Source organism: Eleutherodactylus coqui, chromosome 2 (genome assembly GCF_035609145.1).
Source record: "Eleutherodactylus coqui strain aEleCoq1 chromosome 2, aEleCoq1.hap1, whole genome shotgun sequence".
Taxonomy (NCBI): Eukaryota; Metazoa; Chordata; class Amphibia; order Anura; family Eleutherodactylidae; genus Eleutherodactylus; species Eleutherodactylus coqui.
The window spans coordinates 230,449,069-230,459,734 of NC_089838.1; the positions used below are offsets into that span (position 1 = coordinate 230,449,069).

The 10,666-nt window shown below is 41.7% G+C and overlaps 1 protein-coding gene across 2 annotated transcripts in view; it reads left to right on the top strand.

The window, feature by feature from the left end:
* Window positions 1-9,842, top strand: part of LOC136612326 (tropomodulin-2-like) — a 68,748-nt gene extending 58,906 nt beyond the window's left edge. For both annotated transcript variants that reach the window (XM_066592596.1, XM_066592597.1), the window contains exon 10: window positions 5,342-9,842. In XM_066592596.1, coding sequence (XP_066448693.1) covers window positions 5,342-5,376 — 35 coding nt within the window. In that variant the 3' untranslated portion in view covers window positions 5,377-9,842. The remainder of the gene's footprint in view (window positions 1-5,341) is intronic.
* Window positions 9,843-10,666: the final 824 nt, after the last annotated feature.

The window sequence follows — 10,666 nt, forward strand, 5'->3', positions numbered from 1 at the left end:
TTGCAGTGCCCAGACTAGACCCCCCCACCCCCATAGTTACAAACCCCAGGCCAAACCCCTTTTATGTACAGACCACCCACAAATCCTGTTCAGACACCTAACCCACCCTATAAACAGAACCCAGACCATGCCAATCTATGCAGACCCAATATATGCAGCCCTTAATACACATAAACCCATTTTCCATACAGACTGCAGACCAAACCCCCCCACATATAAAAACCATAGTCTAGGCCCCTTCTTTCTACAGACCCCTCCAACAAATCATGGTCAGACAGACAGACAGGACGTTCACAAAGGTTTTTTATATTAAGACCGGACAGAATAATTCAGCATAAGGTCTCTGATCAGAGCAACCTATGTGTGACACACCGGGCACAACCAGAGACTGTGCCCCTGCCACCAAAGCTGGAAAATATAATGTAGCACTGCCCGCCCACAGTACCTGTATCCAGAGGCGGAACCTGACGATGCAAATATATGCATATGTATGCGGATGGCAAACAAATATGTCCAGGGCTATGGAAGTACCACCAATATTAAATGCTGCACCCTTCCATTGTAATATATATGTCTAGATGGGATGACATTTAATAATCATAGGGGATCACATACATGTGTGGTAAATCTCCTTCTCCTAGATATAAGAGTGCAGACAATCCCCACAGGGATCCCCTCATTCACAAACCCCAAACCATATCCCCACATATTAAAAAATATATAACGGGTGTCAGTACCAAGACTATTATTTATTATCAATGATCATATAGTCCATCAACTGTTGTAGTTCACCAGATTAAGGGGAAACACATAGAAAACAAAACGCCCCCAGTTTCTCTGTTTATCCGCACCACCCCTCATTGGTTATTATGCAGAGTCCACCTCAGTACACAGTAGATTTCCTTGAATTCTATAGCAGCCATTTTCATGCTGAAGACATCAGTCACCCTGGACAGGATTTATGAAAATAAACATATAAATCAAACAAATCTACAATAAAAGCATCCCTACCGATAGGGAATTGTCCAGAATGGTTGGCCAGCTCTATCAAATAAATGTTTGGAATTTATACTCCCTATGAAGAGTATAAATCCATCTTAGTTCCTTCTTTTTAAGCAAGCCAGTTCTATCTCGCCATCTTCCCAATTCTGGTACATGATCTCTCACCCTAAATTGTAATTGATTAATAGTGAACTCTCTCTATACAGTGTTGGGGAACTGGTAGATCCGTGGGTTTCGTTTGTATAGTACTTTTATGTTTACCTCTACGAGAACAAATTCCCATTGTCGTCTCTCCTACATAGATCAGCCCACATGGACATGTAATCATATAGCTCACAAAGGGCGATGTACACGTATATCTATGCTTAATCTGGAAAATCTTCTCAGTATATGGATGGATAATGTTCTCTCCTTTTACTATGTTCTTACAGCACAAACAATTGAGACAAGGGAAATTCCCTGGTTTCAATGAAGGCGATACTGTTTGAACCATTTTCAGACCAGGACCTATATCAAACGTTACCAATTTTGCTCTTAGATTCTTACCTAGTCTATATGACGTAATAGGTGGGTTAGTAAACTCGGAACTCTCAGGGTATCCCCTAGGCAACAGGGACCAATGCTTTCCTAAGTTGTTAGCAATCCTTCCACTATATGGCCTAAAAGTTGAAATAATCGGAATACAAATTGAGTCAGGTGTTTTGTTCCTCACTCAAGGAACCAATAAATCTCCATGGGATTGTGGTTTCACTTCTTGTCCAAACTTAGGGTGCATTTACACTGCAAAGAATATGGCTTTTGATTGATCATTTTGCATAAACTACTACTTGGCACTAATCCCTATTAGTACCAAGTAGTGGCTTGTGAGCCACCAGGAGCTGTAATCGGGGAACAGACCACCTACTGTTTTCTGATTACTTTCGCTTTGATCTGCAGGTGGGGCTGACAGCTGAGAACAGCTGATACAATACAATCAGCTGTTCTCAGCAGTCCCCAGACAGAGCACAGTGTGCAGTCCTGCTTATCAGCTGTTCTGCTGAATGATGGTTTTCAAGCAGAGCTGAAAACAGTCGTTAGGCAGAAAACTGAAAGATGGGCACATTGAGACACAATGATTACCGCTCAAAAGACGGCTTTTGAGCGATAATCGTTGTGTCTAAATGGGCCTTTAGAAACCAAAGTTACCAGATATCCTCTGTTAACAAATTTATCCATCTAAATGGGTATCAGCCATGTCTTCATTAACGATCCATCTTACCCTCAATATCTGGCTCCAAGGCAAGAAGCCAACTCTGATATATCAGCAAGTTGTTCCTCTCAGTAGGCTTAACAAAGATATCTCTTCCATACGCATAACCTTTACATCCAAAAATTGTACTTCCTTCAAAGGTTGCATCAAAGTAATTTGTAATTCCCAAGACAGGCTATTGATTTCCATCTGAAATACCAATAGATAATCAAGAAATACCTTCCCAGATAACAAATGTGTCATCTATATAGCTCCACCAAGCTCAGGCCCTCTGCCAAAAGCATGAAGTGTACACATGCTCCTCCTCCATATAAATGTTGGCTTAACTGGGGGCCACATTGGACCCCATGGCCATCCCCTGACATTGAATATAGTATACTTCCCCGAATAAAAAAAAAAACAGGTCTAGGATAAACCGTGTGCACTCCGGCAAGAGGTCCGAGCCGTTGAGCATTTTGCAAGCAGCCCATAATCCCTTGTTATGTATGACGTATATAATGATATTACATCAGATGAGGCAAGTATAACTCCATCCTGTAACTTCATCCCATTGATCATAGATAAAGTCACTGGTGTCTTGAATGTATAATTTAGCAGTGGTGGCATATTTGTGCAGGACCCTATCCAGAAAAATGGCAATGTTACTAAAAAGAGACCCACGTCCCAACAAACCAGGACAGCCTGGAGGATTTAATAAATCCTTATGCATTTTGGGGATGATATAAAGTACTGACACCAAGGGTGGTGACACAACCAAAAACTGAGCCAATTTGCCTTCATATACAGCCTCCTCAATACAATTCTTTATACACTAGTCTTAAATCTATGAGTAGGGTCCTCACCTAATCGTTCCTATACATCAGGATCTGCAAGTTGCCTCATGATCTCATTTACATATGTATCCATCACAGCACTGCCCTTATCGGCAGACTTGATGGTGATGGATTGAAGGTGAAGCCTCCTGTTCCATAACATGTAAATTAGATGGCAATAACCTGGTTAGTGTGTCAGGTTTACATGTATCAAAGTAATCCTATAATAACCTGATGTATGACTTAATCAAGTAATTTACAGTTGGAGGTTGAAAATCACTTTTGATATAAAGTCTCAAGGATCTTAAAGAAAACCTCTGATCTGAAGTCAAATCTACCTGTGTATTAGACACACTACTAGATGATTGATCAGAGAAAAAGGCTTTAAGACGAGCTCTCCTTAAAAAAATGATGCAAGTCTAAGGCCTCATGTCCAGGGGACAACTCTGATTTTAAATCTGCAGCGTTTCTCCTGCACGTGGATCCGCACCCCATAGGGATGCATTGGACACCCTTAGGTAGTTAAATACCTGCGGATGTCATTTTTCCCTTCACGTGCGGGAAAAAAACGCGACATGCTCCATTTTAGTGCGGGTCTCCCGCAGGGACGGCTCCCGCAGGCTTCTATTGAAGCCTATGGAAGCCGTCCGGATCCGGGGAACACCTGTACCAGAATTAAAACTCACCTGTCCTGGATGCTGCAGGTCTCCCCTCCTTCGCGGCCAGATCGTCTTTCTTCGGCCCGGCGGATGTGCTCGGCACATCCGCCGGGCCGAAGAAAGAAGATCCGTCCGCGAAGGAGGGGAGACCCGCAGCGTCCAGGACAGGTGAGTTTATTCTTATTTTCAGGCCTCATGTCTGCGGGAAAGGAGGGACCCGCTGCGGATTCTGCATGGAGAATCCGCGGCGGGCCTGATTTTCCCCGTGGACATGAGGCCCAAATCTCCATATACACGGGACAAGCTGTCTGGCAAACGATGCCGGACACTCATCCCAGTGATGCTCATTCCAGCGCTGTTACACAGGAGCGAGTATCGCTAGCAGCACTGCTGGAATTGATACTGTTGACTAACTGGGATTTGTTTTGTGTGTGTTGAATATAGCAGTAGATATCCGCTCTGTACAGCCACTCTGCAGACTATATAAGTGATTACAGTACCGTTCCAGTGATCATAGGTGATGTCTCCTTTCACTGGAGTTGTTCACTTTCTCTTTTCATCTCTGTCCAACCCAGACCACCATGACTACTCTTAGTCACAACTGCCTCTGCAGCATTTGAAATAAAGACGTTTGACTCCTCAATTTTCCATCAGCCTGCCTTTGTTTTCCACACTTCTACACCATTCCCCCATCTGTAATGCCCTGAAAAGTAACAATGCCACCCATGCTGCCGCACATAATAGGATCTCCCTGTTTGCACAGGCCAAAAACAGTATGCACTGTTTTTAGTGCCCCAATAGTGAAAGTGCCCTCATTCAGTAATAATGACTTTTATGCCCCCTTTCAGTAACAATGCCCCTTTTTTCCCTACTAAGTAATTATGCCCCCTTTTGCCCTCACTCAGTAATAATGATTGGCACCCATCAGTATTGCTGCCCTATTTTACCACAATCACTAATAAGACCCCTTTTATATACAGTAAAATAAAAAAACGACCACTACTCCCCTCAGTTGCTTCCACGGCAGCTGCAGTCTTCATGCTCGCTCCCCTGCTCACTTCCCAGTAGAGCAATCATGTGATGGACGATCCCCAGCCTTGCAGCTGGTGGAGCAGCTGAAGTATAGGTAGTCTTTTAATTAATTATTTTCCTTCTCCAAGTACAAAATTGAACTGTCAGAAACCGACTCCATGAGGGTGGCATGAGGGCAGAACATCCTACATTGGAACCTGTTCTTAAAACCCCATGCAGCACCAATTGTGAGCGATTTGCAATCCAGCTCAGTCGTGTTCTCAACGAATGACATCGTTTATATTTAGTAAACATTTGCAGCTAGAATCTTTCGATCATCATTTTTTGCAGTAACGAGCTCTGGGAGCTGTGTTGCACATCAATGTACAGTCTCATTGAAACTTTTGCCACCTGGTGGCTTTAAGTGGTACTGCATTTTATCAATTTTTGAGCTGGTTGGAGGATTCTGTCAGCCATAACTTCTCAATAACAAGCTGCTTTTAAGTCATTAATTAAAATCCTTATTGATTGTTCTGTTCTGTGCACTTCAATATCCATGAATAAAAATAAGCAAATTTTAATGACCTTAATTCCTTTTGTCTCTGCAGTCCGTCAAAAAAGAGTTGAAAGGGAACATCAGTAAAGTTGGGAAAGATAAGAATGCATATGCTGTCGTCTTTTGGAGGAAGGGGAAGCCAACTTGCAAAACTGATAGCTGCACTAGTGTAATGCAGTCCTTTTGGACTACTTTATATTGCTGACTTCTGAAGACTTTTAAAGGGCACTACATTTTTTTTTTTTTTTTTTTTTTTTAAACCTGCACTTGTACTTTGCATATAGTAATTCAAAACCGGTTTAATGTGACATACAACTCACGACCGTGTCAGCGTTATGCTGATGTTGCCAAGCTGTGGTGCTGTCATGTGACCCGAGTTTCTTTTTAAATGGGCACATGGCTATGCATTGCCATTTTTGAATAATTTCATGTAAGATCCATTTTTATTTCAGTTCTCATTTTTATGTAGCAGTTTATACATTTAAACAGCGACTACATTGTTGCTTGTATGTGGTTGCTATGCGCTTGTTCCTTTCTGGCCTTGGTTAGAAAAGTGCAACAATAGTGCTTGCAATCATTTATAGAAAGGTTCTTCATAATATTCTGGGTTTTTATCAGCTGTACACAAAGCCATGTGAGTATAATACAAATGGAATGAGAAAACTGATGCTTCCCGTTGAATCTCATGGTGAGAGGTAGTGTTTACATCTAATTCATCTAACGTCCACAGGGTTCTATGTCTTACTCTTATTTTTGTACCAATAGCTAAATCTCTTACGACAAGATGTTCAGATTCTCAGATCTGCACTTTCGCTGCTCTGTCTGCCGCCGCTGCTGTCCTCAGCCCCGCTGCTGTCCTCAGCCACCCAATTCCTGGCGGCAGCGGCAGCAAAGAGAGTAGTGAAAAAAATCTAAATGTTCCCAGACGGGGCTTGACTCGCATTGGTGCAGGAGCCGGGTCACAGCGACTTCCACTTGTAGTTACAAGCAGACAGTAGAACTGACCGCCTGCACTTCTTAGCCAGAATATACAATAAAATCAACATTTATATTGTAATAAAAGCTGTTTGCACATCTTCAAGCCCTTCGTTTTTGGTTTTAGGCCTTTATATTTCACATCCCGCTCTCCTTCTGTAAGTGGGCAATAACCGCCTCTACAAGAAAGTCAGTCCTCCAGCTTGTAGGGCACAGCTACACACTGCAAGTGCTGGAGGGAGACTGTTAAAAATGTGCAATTAATTCCAATTACAAACATTTTTGCATTAAAATATCTTGATTTTTAAAAAGTGTACAAAGGGTCTACAGCCTTTTAGTACCATATGTGTGCTGACAGCCTAAGGGGAACCTGTTACCAAGTGCATGCTAACCCAAACCACGGGCAGCATGAACTCAGGACAGATATGTCTATTCAGCCCATGTATGCTCTAGTCTGAAACTCTGCTGTGTTTCAGAAAAAACATACTTAGAAGTTTGACTCAGTTCTTGTGTCGAAAGGGAAGGCAGCGCTGGACTCTTCCTGCCCGCTGCATCAGGAGTAACAGCTTCTCCCTGCTTATGTATAAGGAGAGGGCTGTCAGTCTTGATGACGTGGGTGGGGACAGCCCAGTGCTGCCCGCTTCTAGAACTTGGAGCTCCTTTCCAGCTTCCACCAAAATAGGTCAGGATCCTAAGCAGTGGACCCCAGGCAATCAACTATTTTTGACCTGCTCTGAGAATAGGTAATCAATAAAAATAGCCCAGAAATCCACTTTAAACTTGCTGTATTACAGCATGGCTGTGATGAGTGACTGCAAGTTAGCTGCACTGTCTCTTTCTCATACTTTACACTGCAGCTTTTCTTTTTCAAAATGTCACTGTTTGCCGGTCCCACAAAGAAGTCAGTGCATAAAGTGTTGACTTCCATTACCATAAGGAAAGAAGTGTGATAAACTACACACCAATAAGCTTATAAGGTAATTACCATACAGATACTGAGATAATTATTACCTATCATTAATTGTTAAGGTTTATGCCACTTTAGACTTTTTTATCATATCTACTTAATATGCCATAAATGTCTCATGGATTCAAAGCTCTTGGCTAATTCTGTAACTTCTATAGTTTCCACTGGAAAAAAGAAACGGAGGCATTCACGGCCACCTACCCATCTAGTCTGCTCCCGTCGCCTTGCTTGCAGAATAGGGGACACGGGACCCTCTTCCAGATGCTACTTCCAAACTTTACATTCAGCTGGTTGACAGGCATAGTATGCAGCCACCAAAATGCGCATTATTCAACTTGTCAGTCTATGTAGCTTATCTTCTGGATGGCACTCTCTTATACAGGCAGCCTAAAGCCCAAATTCTACTATGTCGTCGAATTCTGTGGAACAACTTTTCCATCCTTCTGTACATTAAATTGTACAACGTCTGTGCTCTAAATCTACAAGGTACAAACACTTCTGGATATGTTTACACTACTGTTTTGCATGGGGAATTACAATACTATATGCGTAGCTGTGAATGCCACTGTATACTGCACTAAATGGAATATCAGTGTTTAATATTATGAGCACCCTGTCGAACTGTCTATATCTTTGTATGGGATAATGGTGCTATTAATTTATATATTATTGTGAAAGACTATATACAGCTCATATAATAATAACATGGGAAAAATAGCATTGATGTAATGTAACCTATCACCAGCGACCAGACATTGGATTTCCTTACTCCCAAGGTCTTATTCACACTAACTAGTGTACGGCATGAATCCCAGAACGAATACTACAGGGTAGCTTCTGGGTATTTTAATGGGGAAAATGAATGCATGTTCTGCTGTTATTTTTTGTGAAAACCTCCAAAACCGACCTTGCGTGTCCAGCGTTGTCCTCTATGGAGGATAGAAGGCAGAACTAATACAAAATATAGGGTGTTTCAAAAACACGGACCCAATTACGAAGCCGTATATTTTACAATGGCAACACATTACAATTACACAAAAGGTTACATACGGTTTAAGGAGTTATCAGGTTTCACTAACCATTTTATAAAAGCCCTCCACTTGATTTACTGACAACATCAAGAGGACGGTTGAATTTGTCCGAAATGTCTCTCAAAGTGCCGTCTTCCACTGATGTCACCGCTGTTGGGATTCTGTTTTTGAGGTTATCCGATGAGTCGCTAATGGTGGAACAAAAACAGGGTCTTTGACTTCTCCCCACAAGAAAAAGTCACAGGGTATAATGTCTACAGAACCTGATGACCAAGAGTGCAGCGCCAAGTCTTGGGGTCCCATGCCACCTACCCAACATTGAGGCAGTGTGCCATTTAGAAAACATTGAACCCGCAAGTGCCGATCTGGTGGTACTACATTTCGCTTAGGTGAAACATTGCTTCTTCACTAAAAATGAAATGTTGTAAGAAGCGGTCGTCCTCCATGTTCTGTAGCATCGCATCACTAAACGCTTTCCTTCATCACCTGCATGAAGAGCCAGCACCAGCTGCAACCACTATGGTCTCATGGTTGTCTCATGATAGTCTCGACTGGGATGACCAACAAACTACCAAAAATTTCTTGAATTCTTACGTTTCCTCTGAAGTGCATGGTCGCCCTGTGCTCTTCCCTTACAGCCTTTTTCCCTCAAATGGTCGTTGGTGGATCATTGCCAAAGTGTCATTGAAACGCACATTACATATTATAAATATTTATGTTTTGGAGAAATAAAAATAGTTTAAGAAATAAAGTATTTTTTTAGCCATATGTATGGGTGAAACATTTGTGAACTTAATTTAAAAAGTGGTGACAGATAACCCACGAGTAGCGAAATATCCTCCGTGTCTGACCCTTTCAGATGGTTTGGGTTACTATCATGGTTGCAGAGATACAGCGATTTCCAATTGGGTCCATCTTTTTGGAACAGCTATGCCATTCACTAGCACTAAATACCCCAGAGTGAGTGTGAATAGAAGGTGGTAGGTGACAATACTTCCATGCTATTTGTGCCTTTCTATATTTTGTATATGTTTTATATATTCGTGGTATGCTATTCCATACAGGTACAGTCTAGTCCGAATTCTGTCTAAGCCATGGGATGCAAATACATTTCTAATTAAATTGTGTTTTAATAATCCCGCGTACAATGCAGAATTCTAAAATATAACTTAAATCTAACGCTGACGGTATGATATTAGAGGGGTTTACTATCACCGGTCATTATATGGTAAGATTCTTGGCATACAATTACTGAAGATACATATTACAAGCTAATTGTTAATAAAGTCAGCCGAAACCTCCTAGGGATTAATTGCTCCATCTCAGGCATACACCAAATGATATCTGCTCAGTCTTACAAGGACTCTCCCTGGTATACGTTGTACTCCTGCAAAGTCATGTAATAATCCTACTTACCAGTTTGTGATGTGTAAAATGTCAAATGAACTTGGTGTATAAAGAAAGCTATAAATGGCAATGTGTCTTTCCTCTGTACATTGTATTCGTTCCGGACATGTTCTGTAAGATGTTCATTCTAGATGTAAGAAGCTCTTTTCAATAAATATGACTTTTTTGAAGAATGAAGTGTAATGTATAAAATGACAAATCATGTATGACCTGACGATACTGGATTACACAAGAATGATACATATTGGGAATTCCCTCAGTCTACTGGGACCTGGTAGACGCTGCATTATCAAGTGGAGGGCATAGAAAATTGTAGCAATTCTAACTATAGGGTTGAGAACCTACAGAAAGACCCTTATAAAATGCAGTCCTGTGCTGCATATAAGTGCTGAACTCCCGACATACGTAGATGCTGGATTAAAGGAGTTTTACCAGTATGCAGAAGTAACAACCACGAAACGAACGTTTGGCGCACTGCATCTGTTAGCGTAACGTGTCATTCATTCGGTGCGTTATGTCATTTGCATAAATATTGCCTTGTAATAACTGTGGAGCTATGCTAATGGCGTAGGCGCACTATAATAACTTTTCTGGTGTGCCGCACCAGGATATTTTAGCACTGCTAAGAATGGATTGACAGACCCATAGAATTTGAATCAAACCGTATGCATGCTCGACTGCCACAGAAACCCTGTTCTTATAATCAGTGAAGGTTGAACGGTCAGACCCCCACCGATCAAACACTGTGGATAGGTGATAAGTTGTCACTTTGGGGTAGTCCCCTTTACATTAGAGTTCAGTATAATGGAAAAGTTCTGCGCAGTATTATGGAATCCTCACTTCTTTTACCTACATTTGCAGCAATACAAAACTGAATAAGACAGCTTGACCCTTAAAGGGGTATTCTCATCTCAGCCAAACATGGCCATGATGGGAACAACCCTCTGTATAAGGTGGCCAGGAACACATAAGCAACCAGGCAAGGCTGTGCTACGCT